This window comes from Solea solea, chromosome 16, assembly GCF_958295425.1.
Source record: "Solea solea chromosome 16, fSolSol10.1, whole genome shotgun sequence".
NCBI classification, from domain to species: Eukaryota; Metazoa; Chordata; class Actinopteri; order Pleuronectiformes; family Soleidae; genus Solea; species Solea solea.
In genome coordinates this window covers 21,402,081-21,424,263 of record NC_081149.1, presented here as the reverse complement: position 1 = coordinate 21,424,263, position 22,183 = coordinate 21,402,081, and the positions used below count along the sequence as shown (strand labels likewise).

General features: G+C 42.0%; 1 protein-coding gene across 3 annotated transcripts in view; it reads right to left on the bottom strand.

Moving 5' to 3' along the window:
- grin2ba (glutamate receptor, ionotropic, N-methyl D-aspartate 2B, genome duplicate a) overlaps nt 1–22,183 on the bottom strand; it is a 122,481-nt gene that overhangs the window by 29,573 nt on the left and 70,725 nt on the right. For all 3 annotated transcript variants that reach the window (XM_058653369.1, XM_058653368.1, XM_058653370.1), the window contains 3 exons: nt 20,087–20,230; nt 18,781–19,051; nt 10,618–10,810 (listed from right to left, as the gene is read on the bottom strand). In XM_058653369.1, coding sequence (XP_058509352.1) covers nt 10,618–10,810; nt 18,781–19,051; nt 20,087–20,230 — 608 coding nt within the window. The remainder of the gene's footprint in view (nt 1–10,617; nt 10,811–18,780; nt 19,052–20,086; nt 20,231–22,183) is intronic.

Genomic DNA, 22,183 nt, shown 5'->3' with positions numbered 1-22,183 from the left:
GAAAAGAGGATGGGGGTGGTACATGTTGGACTGTAAATCTCTCTTCTCTGTACTCACAAGCAGCGAGGGGTTACTCAGCATTCTCACCCACCCACAGAAAAACATTATAGCTACATGCGGACAATCCCAGGTCAGACTCTGGGACGGAAAACGTTGGACGACAGACACCATTTTCACTGTCTCACAAAGACAAGACACGACAGACGAGTTATATCAGCGATTAATCATTAGTTAGTGACAGATCAAGATTATGGACCACATGTTTAAAGGAAAAAATGGATCAAGTCTTCCAGTTTCCTCTGCGCAGTCCATCGCCACTTGATTTATAACATCAGTAAACATTCTCCTGAGGAGTTAATGGCCTCAATCGCTAGTTGTGTGTCTACACGAGGTAGATTTTGTGTATTATGTTCCCATTCAGAGGAAAACAGATGATAAAGCATGGAGCATATGAGTGAACACCAGCTATCGTCCAATAGGAGCCTGGTGAACCATCAGTTTGCAAAACATCAAAATGGTGCCTGAAATTCGGAGACTTGAGACGAGATATTCAGATTCTTCTGGGTGAGGTCATAAACAGTGGCTGTTCATTAAGACTTTATTCATTTATTAATCAACCAGCAAGGTCTGTTTCCTTATTTCATTTCTATGTACCTCACATAGCACATGCAGTTTAATTTTAGTTATAGTTTAGTTAGATTTAAACCAACAGAGGGCGCACATCAACCAAAGCACTAACGTAATCAGCAGAAGAAGAAGAAGTCAAAGTGCATGGAAACAAAATGTGAAGGTAAACGTGGCAGCCACTCTCAGCTCAGTGGTACAGCGAGTCGTCTTTCAACTTGAGGGTTGTGGGTTTGATTCCTGACTCCGATGTGTCCTTGGGCAAGACACTTAACCCCACGTTGCTCCTGATGGCAGCGTGTGAATGGGTTTGACAGATGAGTGATAGAAAAGGCGTTGATGCGCTGTATGAACGTGTGATTGAATGGGTGTGAATGGGTGAATGGCAAAAACTGTAGTGTAAAGCATCAAGACTAGAAAAGTGTGATATAAATACAGACTAGATTTACCATTTAAATTCCTCTGCAACAAACTTTTTCCTCTGGATGTAAACCCCGCTGATCCCCAGGTCAGTCAGGTTTATATCCACAGTCTATATCTCACAGCAAAGCTGCTTCTTCAACATAAATATCTTTACTTTATGATGCTTGCATAACTTATTTCCACTGATGTACACTGATTCAAAACTTAAACTAAAAAGAGACGTGCTTCTACTGATTTACAGACTTTTGTTAATTAACCCTTTGTGGTGGACTGCCGATCTGTCCAGGGTGTTCCCCGCCTTTCGCCCGATGTCAGCTGAGATTGCCACAGCTCCCCCCACGACCCTCATGTGGAGGATAAAGCGGTAGAAGATGGATGAAACTATCAGTTAACCCTTTAATTAACACCTAACCCGAGAGAATGTCCTGGAACTAAGTGCTTTTGCCCATTTTTTCCAGAATAACTTTCAGTACCTGGCAGCTTTTTACAATTTACTGCATGTTAAAATACCGTTTTAACAATTTAAAATGAAGAAAAACATAAAGGTTTATTTAGAAAAACACTGCAGTCGCACATGAACAACAGATATTGAAATTTGAACAGTCTAAAACATATTTACAATATGTCACTGTAAAGTATGTGCAGGTGTTCTTCCCACTCTCTCCTCTCTGGCGACAAAGACTCTGATTCTCCAGCTTCCTGAAACAGCGCGAGCGGAATCATCACATTAACCACACGTTGGCTTTAACGTGCAGCTTCTCAGCTTCCAGAAACTGTTGGAATTTTTCCGATAGCACAAAACGTCGTGTAACTACAATAACGCAAAAGTGCAGAAAAATGTGCCAAACCTGTACTAAAGCCACTTTATGTGCTCTGAAATGGCAGAAAGTAACATGATTATTAGGGATGCTCTGCACATACAGACAGCAAAATATGATGTAGGCACTCGTCCACCCACCTAATAAACCCTTTGTCTTTATATATTGCTGCATCTGTGTGTTTCCCATCTAAAACAATAGCAGATACTATAAACCGAGAGGCCGGACGTGAGTGACGGTGACCAAACTCCGCCGGGAAATGCTCAAATCAAATCTACGGTAACACTACACCGCCTTGTGTTTGTGTTGTTTGTGTGACATTAAAGACGTTTCAGACAATCCATCCTTGCTCGTGTCGTCTGAGGAAGATGCTGCTGGTGTAAATCAGAACGACACACACACACTCACTCACACTCATACTCGCCACGCTTTCTCCGTGGCCTGACACAGATATGTTTTAGCGCATGTTCTTGTGTGAATAATGGAGGAGTGGTGTAAAATATTGATCAGTCATTTTTAATAAATTAACCCCCCCCGACATGAATTAGTCAAGAGTTACACTCCTTAGCAATTACTGCGGTGCAATGTACTCACTGGAGTCGTAGGAAGAGGAATCTATATGGAGGATGATCACATGCCCCAGATGGCAGTGTGTGGTCGCGGCAGACAAACATACTGTAGATTTGCCTCATGCACACTTGGGGTATACAGTGTGATTGTAGGGGGGAGGTGTGAATATGTAGCACATGTGTGTGTGTGTGGAGGTTTCTGTGAGTGTATTTAGACATCACAAGTGAATGTGTAAACAGTGTAATAAACTGTGCTAATGGCAAGAAAGTGTTTCAAGATAGAAGCACTGGAAGTCTCTAGATGTGTGGTTGTGATTGGATTTAAGGCAAATGTGACACAGCGACTGAAACCAATCATTACAATTAAAGTTGGTTCTATTCTTGCCACAGTAACAACGTAAGTAAGCAAATATTATGATTGTTTTGGTTTGTTCTTTTTTTTGAGTGCATATAAAGATAAATAGATAATCAACAAAAGGTCAGTCAGTCAGTCATCATCTACCGCTTTATCCTCCGCCAGAGGGTCGCGGGGGGTGCTGTGCCAATCTCAGCTACATCGGGCGATAGGCGGGGTACACCCTGGACAGTTCGCCAGTCCATCGCAGGGCCACACACAGATAGAGACAAACAACCATTCACTCTCACACTCACTCCTATGGTCAATTTAGAGTGTTCAATTAACCTATCCCCACATTGCATGTTTTTGGACTGTGGGAGGAAGCCGGAGAACCCGGAGAGAACCCACGCACACACGGGGAGAACATGCAAACTCCATGCAGAAAGGCCCTTGTTCCAACCGGGGCTCGAACCCGGGTCTTCTCGCTGCAAGGCGAGAGTGCTAACCACTACACCACCGTGTGGCCCTCAACAAAAGGTAAAAACAACAAATAATGCAATACATGTAGTCATATGTAGTGACTAAGTACATGCAAGCACATCATATGAAATGAACTAAATCCATTATGACACAATAAAAGTCAATACAAGTGTAAAGATGTGCACACTTTAAATCAATGTCCTGGTACGATAGGGATGTAAAGGTCTGTGTGTCCCATAACATCACGGTACAGATGCTACGCTTGGGTTTGAGCAGTCATACAGTGAGTACATCTGACTCTGAGGAATAAGAGGCAAGTCACTCATGGCAGTACCCACACACTATTCCAGGGGGCGCTAATGCTCTTTACCAACGGCCATGAAACAACAAATGTCCACACAACACAGCAGGCTAACATGGCACGTTCACACGACACACAGGAGATTTTCATTGTGACAAATGTTTATAATGAAGATATCGACAACATGTAACGAACACGAGGTGATACGAACTGTAACTTGCACTACGGTTAAAGATAATTAAATTAATTCAAATAAAATAAAATCAAACCCATACTGATCCGTGACCCCAAAACTGAGGCACTTTAAGAAGACGAGAAGCCTCTATGATGTGTGTGTGTGTGTGTGTGTGTGTCTGACTACACCGTTATCAAACTCTCCCCCCATTGAGTTAAAAATATACCAGTTTAAAGTTAAAGTCTGAGGGATTATAATTCACCACTTCGTCTCTAATAACAGGGAGTTGCACCTGAAGGTGTGGTATTTCCAGAGGCCTCCTACTGCTGAACATCATGCCAACCTTCAAACGGCGAGATTGTCAAATCAACGTCGCCATTTTATTTTATTCTGGGCAAAAACTGCAGGATGGCGGCTTCCAAAAGCTATTTTTTACAAATTGCTTCTCTCGTCAAATCACATCTCCTCGAACACGGCTCAATAATATGTGAACGTCCAAGACTCAGTGAGTCTCCAGTCTTACTGAGTGGGTGTTTAGCCTGTTCCTGCTGTAATGTACCAGTGGAGTATAATTATTCTAAATGATTCTTTGGTTTATTTAGGTGTTTTTAATACGTTTCAGACATTTCTTATAAATGGATTTACTTCTGTCATTGTTGCCTTTTGCTGTGGATAATTTATTGTTTTGATAATTAGTACCTGAAGTGTGCCTGCAGCAAGCCTCGAGGCTTCCGTAGATGACAAATTTAACCTTGCATTCACCTGGAGATGACTTCTTAAAAGTGAATGCCATGTAATTCTCTTTATGCCCTCTGGAAACAATATTTTAGTGTTAGTTGGGTAAAGTACTACATTAACTTCAATTAGAGTGTAATGGAGAGACCCAACCTAATGGCCTGTAAAACTTAAAACATTATGAATGAACGTGCTCTTGATTAGTGTGTGACTCCTCTGCCTTTAAGAGCTGCAGAGAGATACAATATCTGTATATATCTAATATATTACGGCATTGTCAAACAATAAATAGTCTTTTCTTTCCTTTTTCTTGCAAACGATTTGAAGGCTTCTAAGTCCCACACACTTTGATAAAGACAATATCAAATTCCACACACCAGTGTGGTGGGTAACTATCTGCAGAGTTTGGTATTTTGGCTTCTTCTTCCAAGACACTGAGGGCTTGTACCGCAGAAAAGAACTAAATAAACCAAACAGAGAAGAAACCGATGTAGTGACAGGCAGCTGAAAAGATTCTGCAGAAGACAGACACACAGAGAGGAAAATGGAAAATGGTAGGAGAAAAAGACAAGGAGCATCCTGACCTACTTCCAATCAAGCCCCATCACAGTTACCGCTGTGATGCCTCCCACTGGCCTGCTCCATAAACACACACTCATGGCCCCTGTACGTACATACATACATACAAACACACACATTGACAAAGTCTCACTGAGGCAACAGAAGTTCAAAAATATCCACACAAGCTTTAAAAGGATTTGACACCTTTCCAACTCCTGTCCACGCCTTGGCAAGGTCAGGGCCGCTGTTGTCAAATTCCTGATTCTCACAGGGCTGTGTATTCCTCAGCCCCTCTCTCTCTCTCTTTCTCTTGCTTTCTGCTATCTTTATTTGTCAGGCGTGTACTGTAGCATTAGCTGGATTGTCACAAGGCTGGCTACAGTGGACTTAATTTACTTAGCCGAGTGGCATGTCCTCCTCTTGTGGTATTCCATGTGGCGCTGACGGCTGGACATGGAAACGCTCAGCAGAGAGGGATCAGCGCGATGAGTGGGAGACAACAGAGTCAAGACGACTGCGAAGCGAGACTGAAATGTAAACTAGACCCGATTGACAAAGGCAAATCATATTTCCTCACTAAACTCACTGCTTTAAAGTTCACACTCTTGACAAAATATTAGCGATGTGTGATCGTGTCAAATAGTCACAAATCCCACCAGACTTACAAGGGATACAAAGCAGTCGTGTCCCAACGATGTCACTCACATTCCGCTTTGCTCAGAGCGATTGAGGATATATGGATTTACTTTAACATTTACTTCCACGCTCTGCTTTCCTCCACCATTGTCATTATATATTATATACTCAGCCAAAAGTCTTTCCCAGGATAAATGTGAATGGAGAAATAGGCCGTGTACGCTCCCGCGTCATGTTCATTCTAAATCTACACTTCCAGTTGTTCTTTGTGAGTCAGTGAAAGCAGTGATCCCAACCACAGGTTTCAGCACTGCAAATACAGTAATGTTAGGCCTGTACTGTACCGGCTGACACTGGACACTTACACACTTAGAAAATGTCACAATATTGCTATATACACGGTATATTACCTGCTCTACTAGGTCAGATAAAATACATTTTAAACACCATCGCATTTATTTTATTCCTATGGAAGAGGATTAGGGCCACACAGGAAACAAATATTTGAGTTCTGACTTTAAACTCAGAATTCTGACTTTAAGAATTCTGAGAATAAAGTCAGAATGCTGAGTTTAAAGTCAGTTTAAATTCAGAATTCTAAAAATAAAGTCAGAAATTCTGAGAATAAAGTCAGAACTCTGAGAGTTTAAAGTCAGAACTCAAATATTTGTTTCCTGTGTGGCCCTAATCCTCTTCCGTACTTGTTAAAAATTACTATACATATTTTTTACTGCAAATCATACCTAAATTACTGCAAACTTAATTACAAAACTGCAAATTAAAAAACCTACTTATTTATATGTAATGACCTTTCATGGGAATCACTGGTTTAAAGGAATGGATAAAACGTCAAACTAGCTGAAAAGCAGTCACTAAACAGATCAAATCGGTTAAACTATTACTTCCACTTGTTTGTGATTACTGGTCGTTGCGTGTCGAACGGAGAGAAGACAAATAACGGATAATTAAATACAGAAGACGGTTGCCAACTGATATTAAACACCACCACCACATCAATCCACAAGATAAAATGGCTGAGAAGCATTACTGTAAAGCAATCCTATAGATTTCTGATTAATCTGAGATCTATGTGACCGAAACAGACCGTTTTCCAGACACAACTACTACGTATAATTTAATAATAGTACATATTTGTGACTCTACTTTATTTATTAATGAGGTTTTTGTTTTCCCAGCTCACAAGAGAACTCTCTGATTGAGTTGCTTCCCTTTCTACCCATCTTTCATCTACTCGTCCACTGATTCACTTAGTGAAGCAACAAAGCAGCAGGACAACGGTCCGGCCAACCAAGCAAGCAGCCAGCGAGCCAGGCAGACAGACAGCCATTCATTCCCTTTTCCAGTGTATAGACTGTAGGCCAAACAATAATCTCTCTTGATTGAACACTTGAAGACAAAGGTTATCACCAAACAAATTTAGTTAAAGCAGCGAGGGCGAAAGATCTTACCAGGGATCGCAGCTGATCTAATCAACAACACAGCTAAGTCGATTATCAAACTGCAGGTTGGTCGGGGAGAAGCAGAGCAGAGGAGAGGAGAGGAGAGGAGAGGAGAGGAGAGGAGAGGAGAGGAGAGGAGAGGAGACGAGACGAGACGAGAGGAGAGTTGGACAAAAATAAAGTGGAACGAAAGCAGAGAAGAGTGGAGGATCAAACAAAGGAGAAGACCACAGGGCAAGAGAAGACAGCGCAGAAGATGACAGAGTGAAGACCAGAGCAGAGAGTAGCACAGGACATGTCAGAGAAGGCCACTGTAGAGTTAAGAAGAAAAGAGCAGGGCAGAGCAAACTGCACAAAGGCACACACGAGCAGAGCTGGGGGAAGTGTATTCTGGGGCAACAGAAGCCGCTGTGAACCTTGCTGTTATCTCTAAGCAGTAAGCAGTGGTGAAACAAATGCAAAGCCTCAGAAAGGAGAGAACAAGCGCACAGGGGTTGAAATGACATCTAAAGACTTCACTGGAATGGACAACAAAGCGTTGCCGCCTCAGTGTAGGATGTAGTTAAGTTTGGAGCAGAAAATGCGTCCACATCCCTCATACGCCTTTCGATCCAACAAGCTGAGTGTGTCTTTCCATCGCAGGAGCCCGTGTTCTTCAGCTGAATGCACAACTAGTACTTCTGGACGGAACCTGTGTTTGAAATGAGCTGCGCAATCAATCTGTAGCAGCAAGCAGAAGAGGCAGAGACTGAGTGTGTCAGGGCTGTCACTTTTCATCTGAAATCCAGAGATCCAATCAGACTCGAATGTACTTCAAAATATACAGCTTTGACGTGTATCGGACCGTTTGACGGAATTACTGCGCGGTCCAGCAAAGGACGCCGTTTGAAATCAGATGCTGTTTGGCTGTGAAAATCTGTGACACAATCTAAACCGTCCTCCTGAGCTGACAATCACGATGACAAAGCTTCAGAAAAGCAGGACATGGAACATAAATATTTTAGAAATCTTTAAAACTAAAAATGTTATGGTCAATTATTTGGCAAATCAACTGAATTCACCTTTTTATACCCAAATTTGAGGCGGCTCACTGGTCTTCTTCTCTGAGAAGTCAGGAATGAATCAAGCATCACATTCAACCACTAAAACTAATTCCAAATATATGTGACATATTTGACATTTTGAATCAATACATAATAATGTGCTTTACTATTTAGCAAATTTGAAAATTCACAAATAATAATAATAATTGTATTTTAGCATTAAAAATATTATTTCATCTAAAGAGCTTCTACATTACAGAAAGATAAAAAAAAAATAATGATTTCGATAATTACCAGTGCTGTTAATTTAGGGCAGCTGTGGCTTTGGGTGGTGGTCTCATAAATGTGTTACGCACTGTACACGTGTAAATGAGCCGTACATTAGCCAGAACACAGCTGCTCCTACTTAGCAGGAAAGAAGCTTTTACAACAACCCAAACTGCACCAGCGCAATAAAAGATGACAATCTCCTTAGCATTCACAAACTGTACAGTATAAACACACACACACACACACACACACTCTTCTGGCCTCCTCTGACCGTTGCTCTTTAGCTCAATAAAAACCCACACAAACCCACACACATACTTCTACAGTAGACACCTAGAGTGGCAGAAGGGCCAAACAGCCACGAGTATAACAATGTGCTGAGCTCTGAAGCACAGCATGACAGGGTTTGCCAACAGAAACGCCAGTGGGACCAATTAAGTAGTGTGCAGTGCAAAGTGCCGCCAAACGCTGCGTTTCACAACCGGTTGAAATGCTCTGCTGTTGGGACAGACAGCTGAGGGGGTGGAGCTGGCTTTTCCTGAGGAAGGGGCATGTGGAGGGGGTGTTTCGCTGTGTGGAGGGTATTATTACATGGAGGGAGGATGATCACAGTATGCAGTGGATGAAGGGGTGTGTGTGTGTGTGTGTGTGTGTGTGATTGTGTGTAGTGTGTGTCAGCATCTGCTGCATCCATGGTTGCCATGGTTGTGCAGATCTACGCCAGGAAGATGTTCGTGTTGATGTAACACCATCTGAATCTGTGCAGCACTTTAACGTCCATAAATCATTGCCAAATTAATTTCTAGACATTAGCATAATTGTAAATAACAGTAAACAAATGAGACCACAGCTGACGGAGACACATGGCCTCTTCACTGTATTTCACACTGTCCACTACAGGGCGAGGATTTGGTGCTGGATTACTACGAAGCCCCGAAAAATGATTCATTACTAAGTTACTTATGCGTTACTAAAGTCCCAGGTCGCCTCGCCTCGCCTCGCCTCGGCATGGCTTAGGTTGGTTTTCCACTACAAAATAGTACCAACTCAACGTGGACGGAGTCATGACTGCACGGCTGCATGAAAACTGCCGTGACTTTGTTTTATACGCAACACACAAACGAGTGACTAGTGACTTGTTAAGCAGTTATTTTCAGTGTAACTGAATCATTAGAAACATTTGTTCAGTTCTTCCTCCATGACCAGAGCACAGACTCCATCTGCTAAATACACCAGACTCCTCTGTTAAATATTGAGATTTTAGACATTTGCCTGGTAGTTGTTGGAGATTAACCCACATTTTTAGGATTGTTAAGTCTTTTTAAACTGATCTACAGTTCGACATTGTTCGGCTTGATTCTTGTGTTGGACGTCTCTTCGTCATGCATAGTATCGTCTCAGCTCGCTTGGAACTTTGCAAGAACAGGTGCTACAAAAACTATCACATGTCCCTGTGATGGACTGGTGATCTGTCCAGGCTGTACACCGCCTATCACCCTATGTCAGCTGAGATTGGCACAGCACCCCCCGCGACACTCATGTGGAGGATTAAGCTGTAGAAAATGGATGGAACTCCAGCCAAATGTCAACGACTGTTACTATTGGAAACGCAACTTAACCTTGCCGTGCCGAGGCAAGTCGAGCTGGTGTAAACGCGCCATAAGCGTGGGAATGAGTTACTTATGCTATATGAATAGCTCGTGGGAACGGGATAATTATTGTTAGTCATCCCCTATGGAGAGGCTGTTCTTTGTTGCTTCAGCTGCTAGCAAACATGGACAAATTTGAATTAATTTCATTTTATTTTAATCTGGGAATGAATTACAGTGACATACTGAAGCCACTTGTGAAAGAAGAAGAAGCTATAAACCCAAACGCCTCAGTCATACATCGTTCCAGGCGACTAAACACTCTGTAAAAGATCAAATCAGCCGCTCCTAAATGTGAAGTGTGCCGATATTCTCTCCTTTATGTCAATTCTACTCAAACGGTCCAAACCAAGCAGTCCTATTTCCGGTTGTATGTAATGCATACACACTTCCTCAGCAATATTCTGACATTGACTTGATTGATTATGGCAATAGTCTGAATGTTTTTCTGATGACCTAACCAGAAGAAGGCCATTATACACTTGTACAAATATACTTCTGGGTAGTATAAATACTCCGTTTCTACCATCTCTCACCTGAGCACTTCATTGGGGTTGCCTGAGATGGGGGTTTTCTTTTCAGGAGCTCCGTGGCACTCAGACTTCAGCAGGGTGTGAGGTCCGCGATCCATCATCATGGTGGAGGTCGCCATAGTGATTATTGCCACACCGTCACGAACACGGGCCTCCAGGCCGTAGTCCCACTCGTCGTAGGACACCGAGAGCAGACCTGGATGCACAAAGCAGGGAGAGCAAAAGGGAAAGATCAGAGACGACGTGGAAAGACGAAAGAGTCCGAGACAGAGGGGTTAGTAATAATAGAGACATGAGCGGCCAAGGGATCGGGAACAAAGGATTGAGTCAGATATGAGGATGACAAAGTGAGACAAAGGAGAAACAGACAGATGGACGGAGCAAACTAAAGTGATTGTGTGGAGGCATACAGAGTTGTTTTGAACATGTTTTGAACGCACTCCAAAAGACAGAGAGCGCTCACTACGTGATGACTCAGAGAGCAGCCGATAAGCTCTCGCATCCTGACTGAGTAATCGTCTATCACCTTGCTGTGTTTGTCCATCTGTCTGTATAAAAGATCTCTGTATGTTTGTCTGTTTATCTGCCCTTCTGACAGCCTGAATCCTACTCTCTTTTGACAATCTGTCTGTTTATGAGCAGGTCTCTGTCTCCCTCACTCTCCCTATCTCTCTGTGTCAGTCTCTCCAGGTGTCCTTCCACGTTACATCAGCTCATTTATCCGTTTGCCATGATGCCCGTCTGTCTGTCTGTCTGTCTGTCTGTCTGTCGTTTTGTTTTTTGAACACTTATTTTTCCAGCTGAGGATATTCCCCCTGCTTCGACTCACACAAACACAAACGACAGTGATTTACCTGTATGGACTCAAGAACAGGGAACTTCATTAATCAATGTGTGTGTGGTGTTTTTTTTTTTTTCTTCTTTCACTTACTCTGTGGAAACACATGAACGCGCTACACAAAATTAGACCCATTACGCGTCCATTAAAACAGAGCTGACATTTTGATAATGATTTTCACTGATGAATCTGCCATTATTGATAAGATGATTAACTCAAGACAAACAGTCTCTATTAATTGATTTTACACAGTGAGTGGTGCCAGGTAGTGGAGCCTCTTTGTAATGACCAGTCATTGAGCTCTCCCATTCACTACTGTCAGGATTTTATCAGGTAAGTGAGAGCTTATTTGTGGGATTGGGATTGTTCTGGGACCATTTTGGGTAACATGCGAAACATATCGGCCGAAAAACGCATTTTTCACAGGACGCTGTGATGACGCATGCATGTAAAAACTGCAGCTAGCACGTGCCTGTCTATTCCCGCTTAGAGTGTGATCAAGATCAGTTTGGACCACCAATAAAACGGTTCCAACAAGATGTGAGAACAGCACCTATTAAATGCTGGAAAGTCTCTGTATATAATATAACATTATATAACATATTTAATATAATATAATATAATATAATATAATATAATATAATATAATATAATTTAATATAATTTAATTTAATATAATATAATATAATATAATATAATATAATATAATATAATATAATATAATATAATATAATATAATATAATATAATATAACATAATATAACATAATATATGTTTCGGTATTTCGGTTTTCGGCCAAGTGTTCCTGATGTTCGGTTTTCAGTTAGGGCCAACAATTTTCATTTTTGGGACATGGAGCTTGACTATTTTTGGTTGGCATTTTTATTTACCTATTCAGATAAATAATGTAAAGGATTTATGAATGTATGGGGCAATCTTACTCATATTTACTTGCAGATGAACCGGGTGAAAGCAGAAATATAGTGTCGCTTATTCACTTTCCACAACCTGATCTGTCCCATAGAATAAATGCTGCTATCACGTTTTACGTCGTTTTAACAGTCAAAACACGTGAGGAGAAGCAAAATGCAGTATCTGGAGGTTTTAATCACTTTAAAAACAGGATCGTGTTAACAGGATTGGTGCCATGAGGCCGAAAATGTTGCTCTGATAACTATTCTACTAACTGAAGTGCCATCATCCATCCATCCAGTTGGAGCAAATCTCAGCTGACATTGGGCCAGAGGCAGGGTTCACCCTGGACAGGTCACTAGTGTGAACATAAATGACCATTCACACTCAAACTACAGACAATTTAAAATCTAATCTAAAGGAGGAAGCAGGGGTTTCTGGAGAAAACCCACACACAAACACAGGGTGAGCATGTAAATGCCTTTTAGTATCACTGTGTCGCCATGAAAACATTCTCACCAATTAAAAACCAACAACAGGCATATCATCTGTGGGTTATGCGTTAGGAAACACTGTTCAGAGGCCAAGATGTGAGTATATCAGCGTTTAACAGCAGAGGCTCGCTCCAGCTCTCAGTTGGGAAATTTACACTCGTGTCAAATTTATTACAGGAGAGTTTTGCCAAACTCGTTAATTCCTCATCTTCAAAACAGTTTCTTTTTTTCTTTTTTTTTTTAAATACACACAGTGTGTACATTAGAAAATGTAATAAAACTAACAACTGCGCTGTTTGTTAGAGTGTGTTTTAAGCTTTCAAAACAATCAGCAACTTCATTAGAACAAATAAGGCACAATTACATTTTGATTAACTGTCTCGGGATAATTGTCATACAACACACAATCAGTGCTGCCTCTGTGTTCATTCACACGGATCATCAGCTTTGCATGGTGCATGTACCTTTGAAGGTGGTGATTTTGTGCATAATTGAAGCTACTGTGCTGGTATTTCTGGTTTAAGGTGAACAATGTAATATAGATAATAAATGGCTAGGTTTTTTTTTAATCATTATCATTTGCTTATGAAGCTTATGAAAGCTGATAATATCTGCTAATTATAATCCATGTAATTGGGTGGAAATCATAGACTGTACATAAAAACAAAATTTTTTGTTTTTTTTTTCCTTTCCTTCCTGACGCCAACAACAAAGTCACAATATATTGAATAGCCACCATGCTGCTGGTTGCAAAAAGAGCCCAGTTTGAATGGAAGTCTAGGAGAAAATGAAAGTACTTCTCACTTGATCTACAATGTCATTAAAAGTCTTCTCCGGGAAGTCTCAGTCGCCACACGATGTACATTTTGTTCCCATTTAGAGAAAGATAGACAATAAAGAAAGGCACATACGAGTGAAGACCAGTGTGATTGACAGCTGGTATCATCCAACAGTTGCCCGGTTGTACAGCATGTGACGTCAGATTCTTATGGGTGATGTCACGAGCTGTTGCCACTTGGTAGAAATGAGCAGCTTTGGTTTAGTTTTTGAGCCAAAGTCAAAGCCACAATGCCCAATTTAAACCTTGATCGGCATTGGTGTGATGTAACTCACAGCTTCAAGTGTCTGTATGACGTTTGAAAAAAAAGAAAAAAGGACAATAAATCATTTTCCTCTTAGAGGGCCCCCATTTGTCAGCTCTGGGTTCAGTTCACATGGATCTCAGTGAAGCCCGCCCCGCTTTCAAACCAATTTATTTGGCTATCTCGCTCTCTGTCTGCCGTTTAATCTGTCTATCCCTGTGTCCATCAGGGGGTCTTGCATTCATCTGACAGCGTATGACCACATGTCAGCCAGAGCACTACCATGTCAGTGGGCAGAAATAGACGGGCACCCTGGCAACCTGCAGTCCTCACGGGGCCCTGGCGCTGACAGTTTTGACCCTCCGGGACCACATCTGATGTCACACACTATTGACACTCTCTCAACACTCACTCACTCATTCCCATCACTTGTTTATATATATATATATATATATATATATATATATATATAAAAATAAAGATAACTTTTATTTCTCCATGAAAAAGGTGTGCGGGTGAGTTTGAGTGATGTGGACTTGCATGTGCCAAGTGGTGTGTTCTTTTCTATATCTTGGGAACTGTGTGAATATTCATAGACCTCATGGGACCTGTTCAACTGTCATAACACGGACATGTCAGCGGGCAATGTTATAGCTGAACAGCAGCGGTGAAGCTGTCAAGGCTGGATTTTCTGGCCAGTATACCAGAGTATACTGGCTACTGACACGGACCCACACCAACACTTTGACTACATGCAAGCAAACTATCACTGGGTATTTTTGGAAACAGCTTATTATTGTCAGTGATGTCAGATCGGGAGATTGTGTTAGCGGTGTGTGCATCCATGTTGTGCAACTCTGATCCGGAGGAATAGAGACAGAAAGAGAGAGAGAGAGAGAGAGAGAGATGGAGAGGACGAGGAACGAAAATCAGAGACAGAACGAGCAGAGAGAAACTCACACAAAGACACAAAAGCAAAGACAAGACCAAAAAAACTGCAAATCAGAGAGTTGGCAGAGAGTCAGAGGAGGCTGAAATACTGAGACAGAAAACACAGAGAAGTGAAGGAACAACAAATGAGGAGGAAAGGGAAGGAAAGAGGAGGAGGGCGGAGGGGGGGGGATGGTTCCCCAGAGCAAAGCTTATGGAAGGCATCGGTGGAAATACCCGGTAGAATTGGAGGCTCTTCATCACACATGGTGCAAATTATTAAGAGTGTCTTGTAAGCAAATTAGCCTCATGGCCAGTGCACACCTTCCTCTGAACCCTGAACTGCTGCATTCACCCACCGCCCGCACACACCACGACACCATCAGTCACACGCTGTGCAATGCTGTCGTAACGCTGTGCGCAAGTTCACAAGTTACTGCGGTCGACTGCTACGACAGGCCTCATGTGGCTTCTCTGCTGCTGCATTTCAAAGTCAGCGATGAGAGCCGACTGCAAGAATCAGTCTACAAATGAACAACTCACATTAACAAATAGCATGTTATCCTGGTTAATTCATGACTGGATTCTGTCTATCACATGCTGATTTCTTTCCACCATGTCTGTCTCTTTGGTAGACGACAGCAGTATGGTGGTCTCACTGGTGCCCACTCATATACGGCATGCTTTATTCTCTATTTTCCTCTAAATGTGGAGAAAAGTAATGTTGTAAATCAGGTAAGAAGTAGTCTCATTTTCCCATAGTCTTCAATTTAAACTGACTTCTTCACCCCCTCCCCCCCAGTGGCTATCCAATATATTACTACTTCCAGGTTGGCTTCAGCAAAGGAAACGACATACATTGTTTTCAATATACAGCATATTTGTGCATACATTCTCAGGTTTAATGCACATTTCAACATTCAAACTATACTGTATGTTCCTATGTACAGCATGACATTTTCCTAACCATCATCATTTGGATACAAATGATGTATCCTATTCATCATGTGAGTGATTGACATTTAGCGGGCGATCTCTCATTATGTCTCACATGATTAATTCAATGAAAAATCAAAAAGGTTTGTGTGTGTGTGTGTGTGTGTGTGCGTGGACACAGGCGCACTGCCACCTCCACTTTGCGATAATTCAAGCAGAGCATGAGCTCATCCTGATTATCTCTGTGGCAACATAAATCAAGAGGGGAAGTTGTTGTGTGATTTACATAACTGATAGGCGATATATCAAACTTTATAGAGTGGAACCCTAATTTGGAATAGTCAGACAGACACACACACACACACACTTATAGTCCAACAAGTATAGACACAATTTACTCATACTCACCCATTATTTTCTCATGCAAATGAAATCGTGAACCAAGTGCACATTTCACAGATAAATTCACACACACACACACACACAAAGACACACAGGCACACAACACACACCCAAGTCCAATTTATAGTAAATCATCTATGGATGCCAATAAGGGAGCAGATGTAAAAAGTTTGAATTACAGTGCTTGAAAAGCACACTGATCTCAGGTGGAACCTGGCAACCATTCCCCAGAAAGTGCTGAGAACAGACAGGAGTGTAATATCTCGCCAGAGTAAATACATTACCTGCTCTACACTTAACTCTCCTACATAGAGTCAAAGTAACAGCAGTTGTAGTGATGGCAAACATCACCAGCAGTTACAGGTTTGATTCCAACTGAGAACTGGCCTTTCCCAAAGTGTCTGTCAAACCCCCAAGTGCTGAAAGTTGTGTTACATGACGCAGCCTGACAGGTGCGTCTGACAGACTGTGTGAGCCGGCTGAGTGGTCCATGCACCCCATCTTGTACCTTTCAAAGGTTTCGATGACCTCCAGCGGAGATGTTTGAGGGAGGAGAGATGCTCCCTCGCTCGTAAGGAAAGGTCACTTTGTTATTTTGTCTTGCAGGAAAAAAGAATAGAAAAATCTGAATAGCTACCTGAAATCTAAATCTGGAAACAACATCACTTCAAAGTTACATCTGGTAAGTCAAGTAAGTCCACGCGTGGAGAATATCGCAAATGGATGCTGACACATCTTGGACCTTTTGTTTTTATTTTCACAAGCAGTAAATGCCTCAGCACTTTATCCCGGTATCTCCGTACGTGGGACCAAAAATAAAACGGTTCCGGCTTGCACAGTTTTTAAGACAATTAAGCCTTGTTTATGCTCCCTCAAGGCTCCGCAGCATGCACCTCTGCAGACGCTGCACACCTTAGGAGCAGCCACAGAGGTGATTAGAGTTAGTGTGCAACATGCATCATGTGCTCGTGTGAAGCCAAGGAGATAACGTCTATTTACTGCTGCCAATGTATAGACTGGTTAGATATGGAATAGATACAGTGAACCACTTTTTGACATCTCGTCTCACACGTCTAATGAGCGACATTAAAGCAATAAAAGAGACGTGGGATAGAGGCAGGAAGTGTTTGAAACGTGTAACTTCTTAATAATAATAATACATTTATTTATAGTCACCCTTCAGCGCTCAAGGACAACAAACAATGAATGAAGAAAGGTACAAACAAACAATACAAAATGTTGTTAGAAATGTGACGGTGCAACTGAGATCATGGATCTTTTTTGAGTGGAAGTGAGTTGATATTTCTTAGTTTCAGACGCTCTGATGACGAGACGGTGGGCGGAGGGGACGGTCAAGTGAATAGAAGAGGACGATCTGAGGGTACGAGAGGGAGTGGCAACACGGAGGAGGTCGGACAGATATGGAGAGGCAAGGTTGTGAATGGCCTTGAATGTTAACAGGAGGATTTTGAATGCAATACGGAAACTTAACCGCGAGCCAGTGGAGCCGCTGCAGGACAGCATGAGTGATGTGATGGATGGATGGAGGAGGTTCTGGCGATGACACCGCTTCATAAAACTCATCCCCGCGGCTCAAGAATCATGTGATTATGCACTCTGATCGACGCAGCTGCTTGCGAGTTGTGCTACACATCCCACAAAACACCTCACGCTCAACTTATTGACATTGATGATGTCATTTCTGGCAGGAGCAGCTTTACGCCGGACGTCACAAATGACAAATTCTTTAAAAAAAATGTAACAAACCTCATCAAAGCTGTGTTCATGGTATTCATTTTGCTGCCTTAGTATTTTAATAGATTAAATATTTTGAAAGATTTACAAACAAGGGCTGTTCAGATGTGGTGGCCTCTTATATGGTGTAGTAAAAGCTAGATGTGGCACTTTCATGCATCTTTTCTTTCCCAGAGGCACTCGGGAAGTTGCACTGCTGTTGCCTCACTGACAAAACTAACTTCAGGAGGAAAAAAAGTCAATGTAAATGGGTGTCACATAAAGACCAGATTGACCCTTCAAATAAAATTGGGTCAGAATATGAGACAGAGTTTCTCTCTCTGGTGCAAAAGCTTGGCATTAGTCTGAAGAAAATAAGCAGTTCATACCATGACCAAATTCTATTTGTAAAGTCAAAAGATGCTACAGAGGAGATTTGTTGGTTGCAAATATAACACCAGTGAGTGAGTGAATAATGTTACATAATATAAGGGCCAAATGCATGATGATTCTAACTGTCCTGTTACTAGGACACTATTTTTCAGCATTTACCATTATCTCCCATGTGTCACTTTTTTACAGACTGTTAGGCTAAGAAAGTTCCTAAAGTGTGACCATAGTAAACTTTCTACACCATTGGTGGCATTTCTCAGCTGTGCAGTCATCCTGTGGAGTAAAGCACTCAGGAGACAGAATGAGGCCGTCTGTGTAGAAAATGCATGCGTTCATGGTACTTTGGATAAACAGAAACCAAACACAGCATGTCATTTAAAGGATTTTGCCTTTAAACTTTCAATTGTGACTTTTGAATTTGGAGTTCCCTGACATGATCTCCTACCTGTGGGGAACTCGGCAGGCACGACAACAGTGTCTCCAGCGACCAGCGAGGGCACTATCCATGTGAAGCCGTAGCCAGTGATCCCAACAGAGTGGGCGACCTCAAAGATGGTGTTGGCCTCCTCTTTTGTGCAGTACAACAGGATAACAGGACTCTGGAGCTTCTTCAGCTGGTTCTGGATCTTTGAATCTCCGTCATCGACCGACATGTCAAGTAATAAAACTTCCTCCAGTTCCCAGCCCACAAAACTGTTCTCAATGGTGCTACGGATCTGAAAGTAGAAGAAGATTGTAAGACATTAGTTTGCTTTAATGTCCAATGTTTATTTGTCAAAAAAACAAACCTGTCCTGCCACTTTTTATTTTTGTACATTTAATGTACTGTACATAGGACACATACATAGACAAACAACCACCCACTCTCACACCTATGGTCAATTTAGAGTGTCCAATTCACCTAATCCCCATACTGCATGTTTTTTGGACTGTGGGAGGCAGAGAAAACCCACGCACACATGGGGAAAACATGCAAACTCCATGCAGAAAGGCCGTTGATCTGACTGGGGATCGGGAACCCGGGTCCTCTTGCTGCAAAGGCAAGAGCGCTAACCACTACACCAACCGTGTGACCCACATTATGTAATTAAATCCTGAAATTATAAAAGACACTTATATTTCTTATGATTCTAACCTAACGTTTTCATTAACTGAAAAGGGGTGAAGATTTTACATAACACCACTAGGATTCTTAGAGAAAAGTATTAAAGGAATACTTCAACGATTAGCATTTAGCTTTGTATTACGAGAATAGGGGTAGTATTTTTGAAAAATTGTGCTTCCCAGTCGAGAATTTTTTTTTTAATATCTTATTCTTTTTTTTGTTACGTGCCCACCAGTCCCAATTGGTCCAAGGCTTGAAACTGCAACGTTATTCCACACTTTTTAGACCCCTAGGGGGGCGGGACCTCGTTCCCAGAATGTAAACAGTGTCCGCCATCTTTGCTAACAGTTATGCTAACAGTTAAGCTAACAGGACCAAGTGTCACTGGTGGGCACGTAACAAAGAAAAGAAGGAAGATATTTCTCAACTCAGGGTAAACTGACGTTGGGAAGCACAATTTTTCAAAAATACTACCCGTGTTCTAGTAAAACACAGCTAAATGCAAATCAGTGAAGTATCCCTTTAAGGTTTGTATCTTAATTTAGTAGATTCCACACAGAACAGCTGAAATATACACAGACAGAAGTTTATTCATGTCATTAATCTGTGTTATCTTTCCTTTACACTCTGATTATTCGGTCAGTACCTTGGTGACAAAGTCCTGGTAACCCGGGTAGTACGTGGTGACGATGGAGAAGATGTACCAGTCATATTCCTCCATGATGTTCAGGATGACCGATGCCTGTTGCTCGATGGAGGGGCCGAACTGAAAGAACATGGAGTGGTCATCCTGAAAATGAAGGCAGAGAGAGGCAGAGTGTCAGTGGTGACATAACATAACAACGTTGGCCTGCACTTCAGTTTAGTCGGCATCACACACACACACACACAGAGAGAACAGACATTTGGCGTTTTGTAACAATATTGGTGCGAACATTCATTTGGCTGCTTCTATTCTCTTGCTCACAGAGGAGAAAGGCGAGAGGACACCAGTGGGTTAATGTAATGACACCGGTCATGATTTTCATTAGTTGCCTTTATGATTCCTTTAATGAGTTTGTGCTCGTGGGTGGCTGGGGAAAAATCATGGGGACTTGAAGTTGCTGTCCTCAATGTCATCTATCATATAATTAGTTGGTTTTATTACAAGGCGGCATGTTAGAACAATGTACTGTGAACCTGTGAGGTGCCTTATATTAGACAATACGTGTGTTAAAAAAAAAAGGGCACTTAAAACATTCACTGAGCCTTTGTTTCTGCTGGAGAAGATCAGCTGAAATATGAGAGATACTGTAGAGACCGTACAGCACAGCATCATCAGAGTCTGAGTCCTGCCACCACTGTTGAAATGGACAGATGAAGAGGAGGAGGTGACAAATGTAAGTCTAGAGTCAGTAGCTCTGTAACATGAGCTTGTTTTTGTGCACATGTGCGCTGTGTGTGTCAGTGTATGCGAACCAGTGTGTGCACTATGTACATTAAGGTGTTCCTGTTTTAGTTATGTGGCACTATCTGGTAATATTTCACTTCATTCTGTGGGGGTAGTGTTATGATCTGAGGTTGCTGACTCCTTACATTTACTGAATGGCCCGGTTTTTCAGGCATAATCCAAGATGACAGGGCCATCAGGCTCACATGGAAGAAAATCTAAATCAGAAATTGTGAAACAACGGTTCAGGGAGCATGAGACATCATTCTCACACATGAATTGGCCTCCACAGTGTCCAGACCTTAACCCCATTGAGAATCGTCGGATTGTGCTGGAGGAAACTTAATACAGCAGTCGGACTCTGCTACTGTAAATACGAGACCTTGGTGAAGAATTCATGCGACTGCGGACTGAAATAAATGTTGTGACATTGCATAAGCTTATCAAAGCAGTGCCACGGCGAATGCATGTCACACAAAAAAAGGGTTTTTATATGAGTATATGAGTGAGGGTTTTTTTTGTGTGTGTGCTGTGGATTTCATGTGAGCAGATTCAGTTGTCGCCGACACCCTGGCGGGCTGCTCAAACTGTGGCTTCTTCACTCAACATCAAAGGCTAACCTGCTCCTCCCAGGAGACGCACACGGGTTGATCCGTTACCTTGTTTTTGTATTAATGAGATCAAGGCCATATCATGGAGGTGGCACGCTGAGAGCCAAACACTCGCCGAGCACTTGCAAATAATGAGTGGTGCAGCAGTAGCAACGCTAAAAACATACCATTACCCACCGTTGTGTGGAATATACAGTATGTGTGTGTCTAATGCCGGGTTCAGCGCCGGGGCTGTTTTTTTGAGATCAATGAAATAAGGATGTGCACACGGTAGGGATGCAACAAAAAAACAAACACCTAATAAAGTCTGTAATTGATTATAAAGTAAAAGATACAAATACATCAATACACAGACCACTCTATCGATCTCAATGCACTATGAACCAGTCAATGGTCTGTCTGTAACGTTATGAATCGGTTTGATAAAGACGCTAATGCCACGCTGTTATCTCATGAACAAAGCAACTAGCAGGCAGCTTCTTCACTTTTACAGCAAGAGAGAAGTAGCTCCTTAGCAAGACTTAATGTTTATCCCTAATGTCACTGCTTTGTTACCTTACCTCAAGCACTTGGGGCATTAGAAACTGAGAGGATTGCGTCTTAATTGTCACATAAATGGTTTTATTTAACGTCATGGGTCACAGCTGACACGTAGGGTCCACCCAAAACACGTCGCCAGTTCATCGACGACACAAAAAGCAAA